Source organism: Bos mutus, chromosome 3 (assembly GCF_027580195.1).
Source record: "Bos mutus isolate GX-2022 chromosome 3, NWIPB_WYAK_1.1, whole genome shotgun sequence".
Lineage (NCBI taxonomy): Eukaryota > Metazoa > Chordata > Mammalia > Artiodactyla > Bovidae > Bos > Bos mutus.
In genome coordinates, this window is record NC_091619.1 from 19,945,803 (window position 1) to 19,959,266 (window position 13,464).

The window sequence follows — 13,464 nt, forward strand, 5'->3', positions numbered from 1 at the left end:
GTCCTTATCCCTAATCCTTCAGAGATTTAGAGATTTCAGCCTCCACCCAGTCAACAGAAAGGGAGGGGGCAAGGGACCCTGAAGTCCTGAACACCCAGTTTGGCCCAGGAAGATCGGCAGAGCAGCTGCAAGGCTGGCAGCCTCCCATCCAGCTCCCCTATCCACCCCACCTCCCCAGACACACAACATTCCTGCTCCTTCTCCAATCAGTTCTCTGACCCTCAGCAGCTGTTCGGGGAGCTGGGGGATACCCAGCGGACGACAGCTGCAAGGAGAGCCACCCTGGCCTCCCCTCCCCCATTCCCCACCCCCAGTCCCGCTTATGCCATATTCTGACCGCCACTAGTCCTAGACGTAAGGAAAGGGAGAAAGGGATCAAGCATCCAGCCCTGGCATTTGGGGCTCAGAGCAGAAAGGACAGATGGAAGGACTAGGGTCAGGGCGCACTGAGGCAGAGTGACATTCAGGGTCCAAAGAACTTACTTGGGCAGATGAGGGCTTCCTTGGCTGTGATGCTCTTGTTACAGGCATAGCACATGGTCATGCCCGAAACGGAGATGGTGGTGAAGAGGTGCCCATTGGTGTAGCGTGCGTCCTTGGCTTCCTTCATCTTCTCCTTTTCCCGGGTCTGCAGAAGGGGCGAGAGAGACAGGAAGTGAGGTTGGAGGATGCCAGGGTGCCTGAGAAGTCCAGAGAGGCAGGCGAGGGCAGAGGTGAGAGAGCAACGCCTTCCTGGGGTTGCCAGAAACACACCACTTCCTGAAGCAGAGCCTGCCGCAGCGTGTCAGAGGTAGCTGTCCAGGAGTGACTGGCCATCCCCAAGGGCCGAGCTGGCCCCTGACCTACCTGGCCCCTGCGGCTGGGTTGCCTCCTGTTGCCGCTCATCTCCACAGCTCTAGACCTCCGCGTCCTCACTCCACCTCCCGGCTCTAGCTCTGCTCGCCCCCAAGCTGCTGTACTCTCTTCTCTGTGCCGGGAGAAGATGCGCAGAGAGGAGGGGAGAGCAGGCAAAGCAGAAGGTGCCAGCTCACCAGCGCTTTCAAATCTATGGGAGTTAGCTCCTCTTATAACCATGACAACCGGTGGTGGAGCCGCTGTCTCCGTGGCAGTGGCAGTCACAGTGGGGGGGCAGGAGATCCCCTTATCAGATTGGCTGAAGGGGGCAGGATGCCTCCACTGCCACCCTCAACAGGAGGTCCCAAACCTTAGAGGCCTCCACGTCTGCTCAGCCCAGGGACGTCTGCTCAGCCCAGGGACGAAGGGCCTCTCTGCAGGAGGCAGCATGTCCCCCGCTAACCTCAGGGAGGAGGAGCCTGGTTTCAGTCTCTTCACTTGTTCTCTCTGGGATCTTTAAGAAAGGAAACTTGGCCATCAAGGTCTCATTCCTGGCAGGAAGTCTCTTCTGCAGTTTTAACTTTTATCCTTCTCACGCTCCCCTCCAAATCCTAGGATCGCTCCCTTCTTCCTCCTCACCCAGTTCGTCTAGGAAGTCCTTTCTGGCATCCGCCCTCCATCCCAGCTGCAGCGCCAGTTCCTCCTGCCCTGCTCTGTCTGGATGGGGCACTCTCTGGGCTTGTCTGCACAATCTCAGAAGCAGGCATTTCCCATCAGCTTTCTCATCTCCTGCTTCATCCCCCGACCCCCACCTCTGCAGGTCAAGTCCTTCTCCCTGACCTCTTTTCTGTCCTTCCTCAAGGCCCCTGAGCTTTCCCTGAACCTGAGGAGATGAGAAGATGGGACACCGTGCTTTACACCCATTCCAGGACCCTCCTCAGTGGTCACCTCAGATCCCTGGATTTTCCCTCCACTCTTAGAGAACTGAGAGCAGGAAGCAGAGATGACAAGACCACTCCTTGCAAGGCCTCCCTGCCTCTCTCAGAAACCGAAGAGCGAGATCCTGATGGCCAGATACTGATGGCCAAGGGTAATGAGCCCCAAGTCAGATGATGCTGTGTGGGGCCCTGGGACAGCCAATCAAAACTCAGAGGAGAATCCGCAGTCTGGACTTGGGGGTGGGGAACCCAGTCCTGACTCTCAGCTGAGGTCACTCTAGCAGTTAGGAGGTGGGGGAGGGGAAGAGAGGCACTGGCTTGGGGCGAGGGTGGAAAAGGGAAGTGCGGAGGGACAGTATGAGTCAACAGCACAGGGGCCAGAGGGCACTGGACTGTGGTGCCCGAGGGTCTCAGGGCTTCCTGGTGCCCCAAGATCCCTCTCTCTCCCGCCGACCCTCAGAAGTCCAGGTGTGTCTGATGATGAGCAGAGCCTGGAGGTCTCGAGGTCATGCCCCACCAATCACCCATTTTCCCTTTCTCCTCCCCTCCCAGCCTCCTGCTCTTCCTACAACACCCTCTCCTTCCCATCCCTGGCCTCCCACCTCCTTCCCACCCTTGCTGCTCTTGGCCTCTCCCTCCCCTCCTCCTAGGCCTTGTCAGGGAAGCTCACCAACCTCTCACTGTAACCTCCCTCTTTCTTTTCTGGTACCTACCTATCTGGACCACTAGAAAATTCTCTCTTTGGTCTAACCGCCATGTGCCCAGCTCCACATTATAGCTCTTTAGGAAATCCAATCCTCCTCTGAATAAAATGGCCTTATAGAACCTGGGAGACTTCCCTCATAGCTCAGTCGGTAAAGAGTCTGCCTGCAATGCAGGAAACCCAGGTTCGATTCCTGGGTCGGGAAGACCCACTGGAGAAGGAAATGGCAACCCACTCCAGTATTCTTGCCTGGAGAATCCCATGGAGAGGAGCCTGCCAGGCCACAGTCCATGGGGTCGCTAAGACAGGACTTAGCAACTAAACCACCACCACCATAGAACCTCAAAGTCCAAGTCCAAACAGCTCACTGCCCTACACTCTGCCTTCTCTTCTCCTCACCTGCCCTCCCACAAACAGAAAAGTTTGAGGAATTGTTATGTTTGAATTAAAAGTAAGCAAACAAAAAACCGTGACCATATTAAAAAGAGCAACATGGGGAGGGGAAAATTAGGGGTAGGGGATTAAGAGATACAAACTCCTGTGCATAAAATAGATGAGCAGGGAATTCCCTAGTGGTCCAGTAGTTGGGACTCTGCAATTTCATTGCTGAGGGTTCAGTCCCTGGTTGGGGAACTAAAATCCATACAGCATGACCAAAAAAAAAAACCGAAACAAACAGAAAAGAAGCAAGGATGTATTGTATAACACAGGAAGTTATAGCCATTATCTTGTAATAACTTTAATGGAGCATACATAATCTGTAAAAATACTAAAACTAATATAATAAGGTAAATCAACTATATTAAAAAAAAAAAGTGACATATCTGAAGCAGGGTCAGCTCCAAAATGGGCAGTCCTGCAGATGCAGTCCTGCAGATCCGCTACAGAGCTGCTACAACTCCCTTTCTCCCCCGACCTCTGCCCTCTGCCTTCTGCCCTCAGGCCTCCAGGAGCACTCACCTGGGAAAGAGGCGGGGAAAGAGGGCGAGAGGACCAGGGCAGCCAGGGGACAGGGACTCTTGTGGACCTTCCCTCTCTGGCTCCAAGGGCCCAGCCTCCTCCGCCTCCCAACACTCACCCTCTCTCCAAGGGACCCCCTGTCTAGGTGGGCCAGCAGCGGGCAGCAGCCACAGCAGCAGCACATCCCAACACAGACACTGCCCGGCAGCGAGCGGCCCTGGCACTGCCTAGTGCTATTGTCCTGGAGGCAGTCTGCACCCTCCCCAAGGGCTCAGGCTGGTGAGGCAAGAAGGACACAGGGCCTGCACCCCAGGGCGGCCTGCTCCCTGTCAATGGCCCTGTGTGCTTCTCTGCCCTCTTTCCAAGTATTCTTAAGATCACCCCTGTTACCTGCCTGCCACCAGCCAGCAGGACAGCCCTTCACCTCACGACCCCATCTGTCCACCAAGAAAAGGGCCCATTACTCCCCAATCCACAACAACCACTCGCACACTCAGAGGCCCTTCCTGCTTGGTTCAGTCCTCTACGTCCAGCGTCCAGAGTCCTGCTTTCTTACAAACCCTCACAGAAGGTCTTGCTACACAGCCTGCATCTCCGCCACTGCTGCATCAAGGATGGAGTGAATAAAGCACGGGTAAGCACCAAGCACAAGGGCTGGAACATAACAGACACTCAACGTATGCTTGGGAAGAGAGGAAGTAAAGAAGGACGGATGGATGGCCAAGACACCAAGACAAGGGGTCCTAGCAGCACCCTTGCCCCTGCTCTAGGGATCCCCTCATTCTTTACCACAGCTTCAGAGCTTTCAGTCTCCCCTTCCGCCTCCTCTCTTTCTCTCTTTGGCTGAGCCATGCACTTGTGAGATCCTAGTTCCCTGACCAGGGATTGAACCTGTGCCCTGTGCCCTGGAAGCATGGAGTCTTAACCACTGGACCACCAGGGAATTCTGGTCTCCTCCTCTCTTGTTAGTCTTTCCTCCCTCCTCCCAGAACTTCACTCCTAATTCCTTTGAATTTAGGCTCAGATGGTATCCTCTGAAAGTCAGAAGAAGACTTTCCTTTCCACTGTCATCCCAGACCTTGGTCATTTTGGAGAAAGACTAGGCAAATGGCAGAGGGCATTGAGGCTGCTGGCTCAAACACACAGGCAGTCTCCCCTTCCTCTGGCTTAGGCTCCCAGGCGAGAGATGAGTAAGGCAGTGACATATGCAAAGGCCACAGATGCCAGAGCCAGGACTTTGGCTTCCTGTGTTCCCGAGCGGGCAGCAGAGGGTGGTGGAGCTGACCCAGAGGAGTGAGAGCCTCTCCAAACAGAGCCTAAACTCTCAGTGTCCTTGTTCCTCCATCAGGTATGTCCAAACCAAGACCTCTGGAGGTCACATGATGCTGAGAATGACCTCTGGGCAAGGGGTAGCAGCCTCTTCCCCAAGGTGGTACAGTCTCTGTCCAGGCCATGCTTGATGCCCAGAAGGTCCCTGGAAGGTTCTACCAGGTTTCAAGTCAACTGTGGCTTAGACCCTGGACAGCAGGGGTTCAGAGTCATAGGCTGCAAAGGGCCATGAGTCCTGAGGGATGGGTTCTAGGGCTGGGAAATGCGAGAGGGGGTTCCTGGCCATGGGACTGAGAAGAGGGTGTGGGGTGATCTCAGCCAGGCTTTGCTTCCTTTATGAGCTTCCATGGATAAGATGAAGGCAGGAGGCTGAGGAGACGGCGGCCAAATCGAAACGTTAACACCAAAGCCAGCAACATAACACAAAAAGACATCGCTGAACACACAAAGGCACTTAATAAACGCTTGCTTGATGAATGAAGATGAGATAGCAGACGGTGGGGGTGGGCACACGAGTGGAGCAGAAGAGGGGTGCTGAGGGCCATAAGGAATAAAGTTGGGCTGGAAAGCATAAGACTCAGGCATCCTGAAACCCAGCTCGCCCCCCCACCAGGCCACACCTGTCGGGTCAGGAGAGAAAGACAAGCAGAGATGGAGGGGGGCAGTGATGCAAACAGACGGGCATTTGTGCAGGCGAACAATAGCTGTGCCAGGACTCCCTGCCCTCCTGGCACAGGGCAGGCCGGCTGAGTTGGGAGGGGGGCAGCTGCTGCCTGCAGCCCCTCCCCCACCCTCCCCCAAGGAGACATAAACAAACCCAGAAGGGTCCAGCCAGCACCTCTCAGCCATTTTTCCGATCAGCTCCAGGAACCATGACCAATCTGCTCCCTCTCGTTCCTAGATGATACTTCAAAGGAGAGACTGAGCTAAGAATGGAACTACTTCCTCACGTCCAGAGTGCAATGAGCCCCCTACTTTGGTGACCATCATTCAAACAGTGACCCAGAGCATCTGGGGACAGACAGACAGACACAGACACCCACACCAATACACAGGACAGGACATGTGCACACACGGGACTCACTCTTTCAGATCTGCCGTCCCTGACTCCAAGGTCAGGGGTTCCAGGAAAGCCAGAGGGACTGAGACTGAACCCCTCTTGAAATCCCTCGGGCAGCCCAGGCACGTCCCTCTCTGGGCGCCATCCGACCCCCTGGAGTCACTCAGCCACTACCTTAAGCATTACACTCCCTTCCCCCATCCTTGCTTCTCCCCTCCCCCTCAGCTCTTTTCCTAACCTCTAAGGCCCCAAGAATCTTTTCCTATGCCCCGCAAGGCCTCAGCCTCTCCGGAGACCCCCTAGTTCTTCAACTTCCCTCCCAGACTGCCAGCACCGCCAGTTCCCTCCAGGGCTCCCCCAGCCCTCCTCTCCCGTTCCACTCCCAGTCCCGCACACAAAGCCAGCCACCTCTCCAACAGTCAGAACAAAGAAATAGTCTCTCTCCTCTCCCCCACCACCACGCTCCAAAGCTGGGGTCCTTTAGATTCCAGGGGGACCCCCTAGCCTCCAGAGCCATCCCTGATCCTCTGGTCCCTGCTTCCTTCTAGGGAGGAAAGGACTCTTTGTTCTGAGAGAGGAGACAGTTAAGGTTTGGGGGAGGAGGAAGGTGGGAACAGAGGAGGAAAGACAGAAAAGGGACCTCTGGGGTTTGGGGCCTATGAAGGTAAGAAGTAGAGCGCAGAGAATGAGGGGGTGGAGGACTGAAGACAGCCTGGAAGAATAGAAATGGAGTGAAAAGAGAAAGGAGTCATGGGTGGTGATGCGGGAGCTGCATAGACTCCAGGAGAGTGGGAAGGAGAAAGCGGCAGGTTCCACTTAAATTCCTTCTTCTTCAAGGAAGTCCCAAGGAGGAAGGCAAGGAATGGTGGGGGGCGGGGGCTGTCAGGACCTGCTGTGAAGCATCCCCCCAAATAGGCAGCAGGGGAGACCATCTTCCTCAAATTATCTCATTTCCAGCAGGCCCCCTCTCCTTCCCACCGCAGTATAAAAAGAAAGGAGACAGCTGGTGTGCTTGGGGGAGGGGGAAGAGGGGATCCAGGGTTTGTTGGCTAAGAACCAACTCCCCTCTTCTGTAACCACAGTTTTCCGGAGGTGGCCCTCCCCTTCCGACCAGCCCAAACTGACAAGCACCCTCCTCCAGTGGCCTCCGTGCCCTCTCAGATCTACCCACTCAGCCCCCCACATCCCCACCCCCAATCAGATTCCCAACACCCCCCAAACCAAGATCAGCCCCAGGACCCCAGGATGGAAAAAGTCAAGCTTCTAGATTCCCAGTCCTTCCAATGACCAAAAACAAAACAAACAAATGCAAACCCCCCACAAGACATTAGGACCCAGTTATCTGGCTCCCCAACTCCTCTCAATAACGGAAAAGGGACCCCAGTATCTACCTTCCCAGAATCCCTGTCTATAGCCCCTCACCGGTGCCCCCACGGCTTTCCTTTTTAGGGTGGAACCAAATTTCCGTGGTTTCAAAAAACCTCTCCTCCCCCTTGGCTCTACTCCAGAGTCTCAGCTCAAACGGTTGAAAAATAAACAGACTTTCATAGCTGGGGCCTGGCCTGGCGCAGGGCTGGGAAGAGCCTGCCTGCCACCCCGCTGTTTCACGGCACTTCAGCCGCCACTCTTCTGGACTTCTGTTTGTCTTAGGCCCTACCCAAACCCCAGTTGCTTTCCTGTCAGCAGAACCTTAACCCAGCCCCCCTAAGGAAAAGTTCCAGGACAGACTCTCTCCCAACTTGGTCTCTAGATAGGTGGCCAGGCTAGGAGCTAGGAGGGAAGTGGAGGAAAAGGGTTCCATCATCTTTGAGGGCTCCAAAGGAGTGCTGCCCCCATGTCTGAAGACAGTGATGGTGATCAGCATAGGCTGCCTGCCAGGGCAGAACACTGGGATTGGAAAGAGGCCAGAGATTAAACCAGCTATGGACTGGGTCTTGGCCTTTCCAATAATGGGTATAGTGTGGCTGCCTAAGGCAGCTGGGAGGTGCTGCCTGCATGCACCACCTTCCTCCCAGCTCTCACTTATTCACATACAAGTCAGCTTCATCATTTCCTGGGGGCTGAGGTGTGGAGAGGTCAGTCTTTGGCAGTGGGCCTGGGTACAAAAGCAGAAAAAAAGGATACTTGGAAAGGAGTGGCCAAGAGCTCCAGATAGGGTTGGGGGACTAGGCTAATTATATATCCAAACTCTAGAAATGACACAACAGTCCCACGATGAAGAGCTAAGAGCAGAGGTGGGGAGGAGGGAGGAGGGCACAGTGCCAAGTGGGTCAGCCTAAAGGTTTCAGGTTATTTCGGGAAGCTGGTGGGGCAAAAAGGGGTGGGGGACCCTGATGTTTCAGGAACTGGGGTGCCCAGGAACCTTCCTAAGGATGGAAGAAAGGATCCTAGCTACACAAAGACCTCTGCTCCCTTCACCTGAGGGTGATGGCTTGGGGGGAAGTAAGCTGTCCCTAAGCTGTCCTGACCCCAGTCACCCGCCCACCGTTGGGGAGAACTGAATCACAGCTGGAAAGTCCATCTGCGAGGAGAGGAGGAGCTGACTTTTGTCTTGCACGGGTGGTGATGCGGGTGGTGTTGGTGGTGGGAGGAAGCTGGGAAACCACCCCCTCCCACCCCTCGGCCGGATGGCGGGGACAAAGAGGGAACGACCGCGCCAGCGACTGCAGGGGGGCGGGGAGGGGGTACACAGAGAGCACCCTGGTGGGACCCTGGGAGAGGGGGTCTCCGAGAACCTTCACCGCGCCCACCCCCGCGACACACACACCTCCCTGTTCCCGCTCCGTCCCTTACCGGAGCAACTTTCTTTCACGCGGCCCAAAACACCGAGTCCCGCCGGATCGGAAGCAGCCCAACCCCTGGTCCGCTCTCTCCCGGGACCCCAGCGGAGAATCAGCTCAGAGACGGAGGCGCGGGTCGCGTCGACGGCTCCCCCAGCCCCCTCCCCACTCACTCACAGTCCCCACCCACCGCGTCCCGCCGCTTTCCCGGCCATCGCTCCGCCCGATTTTGGCGCCCAGAAAGCAGGCGGGGAGACCCGGGAGCGCCGCGCGGGTGCCGGGGATCGAAGGGCACCCCAAGGACCGCGGGCGGGAGGGACAGGGGTTTCAGAGCCCACCTTGCTGGCCAGCTCTCTGCTCCGGTCGATCCGCGCCCGTGTGAGGGATTCGATCCGAGACATAATCCAATGGAGGGGCGCCCGGGAGGATGCGGCGCGGACCCAGGCGTCCGGCTATTGTGGGGGGAGGGCGGGGAGGGGTCTGCCCCGCACGCGTCAGTCTGGGGGACAGGAAGTCTGACTCCCCTCGCCCGGCACCCAGCGCCAGTTCCTCAAACCCGAGTCTCCACCCCCGCCCGAGCTCAGGAAGGGGGGAGGCGGGGCGGAGGGAGGGCGGAGTGCCGCGCGCCGGACGGGACGCCTCGGTCAGTGGAGGGGCGGCTCGCACGAGTACACGGGGTCGTGGACTGGCAGTCCAGCGCCGGTGTGTGCCTCTGTGTGTGTGTGTGTGTGTGTGTGTGTGTGTGTGTGTTGGGGTGCGGGGTGGGGGGGTGGTGTCTCTAACCCCAGCCGCCTCGGCTGCAGTTTTCCTAAAACCCTCCCTGGCCTGCCCCATAGCCCTCACCCCACGTTCATCTTCCCCTTCCCCTTCTCCTCCCCCAAAGCAGTCCATCAGTCTAGAAAGACCCGCGGGCCGGAGGATTCCAGCCGTTCCCAGCTCTCCAGGGAATCCGGACCAGTTCCTTCCTGGCCTTTGGGGGCCCATCAAAGCAGGCCAGAGCCGACCGACCCCCCCTTTTACGATCGGGGCAGGGGTGGGGAGAGGGCGGAGAAATCAAAGGGGAACTAAAGGCTGGGTTTTAGTTCTTTACAGGGCCTGGAGGAAGAATCCGAGAGGAGAGAGTCCTTCCCCAAGCCCCAAGCCTCTCTGGGGCCTTCCAGGCCGGCACTCTGCCCACCCCCTTCCCTCCTGCTTCTGCCTCCACCGACGGCTTGGGGCCAGGGGTTGTGGGACCAAGACGCTGAGGAAGTCCTTCCTTGTGTCTAACCCCAGTTCTCTCTGTTGCCAGTTAGACCAGAACCAGAAAGCCCAGCAGCCAACCTGCCCCACTGGAGAATGGCCCATGTCTCCACGAGGAGGAGCGGTGGAGTGGGACACACTCTCTGGAAACTCTGCCCCAGCCTGAGGCAACCTCCACCTTTTGGGGGAAACACCTCCTCCCCTAGAATTATAATCATTCACATTGCCCTTCATTTCTACCTCTCAGAACCTCCGTGTCTCTGGAGCAACCAAAAGCACAGAGAGTCCTGGAACAGAGCATCTTAAGTTTGTAGGGTGCTGCCTGACTCTGGTCCTCAAAGGTGTGGAGGAAGGAGGGGAGGAGAGGAGGCCCAACCCAGACCCAGCGGCTCCCTGCAGGGCTTCAGCAGCAGGGCCTGGCTGCAGGTTTTAAGCCCAGCTCAGCACTCTTGTAGGTGCCAATTTTAGCCTCTGCCACTATTTTGGGCTCCACTGCCTCACCACTGGCTGAGCTCCTTGGGCTCTTCACCCCCACACTGCTCCTCTGACTTCCCCTCCTGCCTAGCAACTCCTTCACCTCTTTTTTCACCCATTCCCCTGTTTAGGATCCTTATATAGCAAAGACCAGAAAAAAAGGAGAGAAAACAACCATGCCCAGTTCTAGGCTGAATGGAAACTAGAAAGCAGAAGGGACTTCCCAGGGCCATCAGGGAGGCTGACTTCTCCAGGGTTGCACCTGCAGGGGAGACCTACAGGAAGGCCCTAGGAACTCTCCCAAAAGCAGCGGTCTTGAAGCTCCTAGACCCATTATCCCAGACTTACCTCCCCCCAGTGGGCAGCCAGGGCTGAGGAATGTACTAAATTTAAAAACAGACAGCCAGAAGCCAGAATCCTAGCCGCAAGGCTCCGCCCACTGGGGGCCCAGAGACAAGGGGTAGGCTGAGACCTCGGCTTTTCTCCCAGGCCTGGGGTAGGAGGGTGTTGCAAGCTAAGGATGGAATCTTAAAGCGCCAAACTCCAGTCTGGATATGCAGTAAACCCAGGACCTGAATCCCAGAGTTCTGTGAGGGATCTCAGTCCCTAAACTCAATTTAGAAGGTCTCTATATGAAAGAAGAGGACCTAATCTCATAGCCCTCTTCTGTTTCCCACCCCAATCTTCAATAAACTTTCCACCCATTTGCTCTTTGTTACCTTCCCTCTTACCCTTCCTCTTCTTCCTCTTGAGAGGTGAATAGTAAGAAGGGGACTTAGGGAGTGGGTAAAGGGACTCAGTCTACCTTTAAGAACACCTGTGCTTTTAGCGGGCTAGGCCTGCAGCTTGACTTAATTTCTACTTTCTGTATCCTCTGGAATAGTGAACCCTTTTCCTTTTGCTTTGGCATCCCCTGACCTTTCTTCCAAACCGTTTTCATCCCAGTCCCTGTTCCTTCTACCAGTGATGCCTCCCAGATTTTCTGAAATTATTTTCTTAGATACACAAAAACAAAAGCCAATATTAATTTCTGCCAGAATCTAAAAGTAACCACCCCTTCTTTAGCTTATTTAATTTGACAGAGAAGTGCCTGCGTGCTCAGTCGTGTCCGACTGTGACCTCATCAATTGTAGCCTGACAGGCTCTTCTGCCCATGGGAGTACCCAGGCAAGAATACTGGAGTGGGTTGCAATTTCCTTCTCCAGGGGATCTTCCCAACCCAGGGATTGAACCCATGTCTCTTGTGTCTCTTATGTCTCCTGCACTGGCAGGCAGGTTCTTTACCACTAGTGCCACCTGGGATGCCCTAACTTGACAGATAAGTCCCCCACATTTCAGGGGTAGGGAGGCTATCCCAGAGAAGAACCTGGTTGTCAGCGTCTTGTCCAGTAGATGAGCAGAGAAAGCCACAGAGATACCTGGGCCCAAGTCCTATGGTGGCCAAGAGGTTTGTTTTACTTCTTATTACTTTGTTCCCTTGTGTATTGTGGAGGGGATGATTAATCCATCAGAAATGGTGGAAGAAGGGGCTTCCCTGGTGGTCCAATGGCTAAGATTCCTTGCTCCCAGTGCAGGGGGCCCAGGTTCAATCCCTGGTTGGGGAACTAGATCCCACAGTTCGAAGGCCACAATTAAAAGATCCTGCATGCCGCAACTAAGACCTAGCACAGCCTAGTACATAAATATTTAAAAAAGAAGAAATGGTGGAAGAAGTAAAGAGAGGAAATCAGCTGTTCCGTAGGTTTACTGACAGAGGCAGAGGCGACAGTATATAGTCAAAGCTCTAGGTTCATAATACAGCAACACCTCTTACTAACTGTGGGGTCTTGGGCAAGTGGCTTAGCCTCTAAGATATCTTGCCATAAAATGGAAATTCAAATACTTATCTTTGCCAGAGTGTTATAAGAATTAGATGAGGACTTCCCTGGTGGAGCAGTGGATAAGAATCCGCCTGCCAGTGTAGGGGACATGGGTTCCATCCCTGGTCCAGGACTATCCCATATGCCTCTGAGCAACTAAGCCCATGCCCCTGTGCCACAACTACTGAAGCCCGAGCACCCTAGAACCAGCAAGTCACAACTACTGAGCCTGGGTGCTCCACTGAAGCCTGTGCGCCCAGAGCCTGTGCTCCGCGAGAGAAGGCGCCGAATGCCAAGCCCGGGCACCATGACTAGAGAGTAGCCCCTGCTCTTCGCAACTAGAAAAAGCCCACGTGCAGCAGTGAAGACTCAGCGCAGTCAAAAATGAATTTTTTAAAAAATGAGATGAGTTGAGCTCTGTAAAAGTGTTGTTGTCAACTTTACATTGCTCCTCAAGTAAGAAGAAATAAGCTACTTCCTTCTTTCAATGCTTGACTGAGCTGCTCTCCAGCCACACCTCTGGTGTTTACCTGCTTATGGCCCCTATCCTGAGCTAGGAGGAGGGGAAAGGAAGAGATTTAGTGACTCAAGAACACACATTCATGGGGGTGGGAGCAAGATGAACCAAGAGATGACAAAGAGGGAAACAGGTAGACAGGACCAGAGCCCTGGTGAGGAAAGGTGACGCGGACAATGTCCTGATGATGCTAGTCCTTCCTGCTGCTGGCCTGGGCTCGTCTCTGCCCACTTTCCCTTTCATCCCCTCACCAAACTGCCAGGCCAAGGGTGAGCAAATGAAAACCAACTGGGATCCAGACGGCCCCTGGGCAGCATCGACTTCCCCTCTCATTCACATTGCAGGAAAAGAGGGTGATTCTGCCATCAGACTCTCCTACTCTGCGCTGAGAGCCTGCGGGGTGAGGGGCCCCAGAACCAAGGTCTCAGTGTTGGCTTTGTTCCCTAGAGAGCTCTGTTCCCCACCAAGAGGCAAGAAGGAGCCTCAGTGTGCCCAGCTTGCTCTGGTCTCAGACTGCCTGATCTCATGCTTCAGCTTCTCACTACAGCCTGCGGTGAGAAGGTGCTAAGAACCTGGTTTCATTTCTGCCCTCCCTGCCTACCCAGAGGAAGGAGAATCCTGGCTAAAAGACTGACAGAGAGAGGGCCCAGGCACTGTGGGCAGGTGAGAACCTTACTGGGTAGAAACCTGTGGTGTTTCCAGGTGAACCTGATGATGTCTCGTCTGGGGTTTCTGTCAATGTTCAGAAGCTACCCCGGTGGGAAAATACAT

General features: G+C 55.3%; 1 protein-coding gene across 1 annotated transcript in view; it reads right to left on the reverse strand.

Annotated features, from left to right (window-relative positions):
• The window catches only part of ARHGEF2 (Rho/Rac guanine nucleotide exchange factor 2), a 48,704-nt gene that overhangs the window by 15,059 nt on the left and 20,181 nt on the right, over positions 1-13,464 (reverse strand). The window contains 1 exon segment of the mRNA XM_070367336.1: positions 484-628. Coding sequence (XP_070223437.1) covers positions 484-628 — 145 coding nt within the window.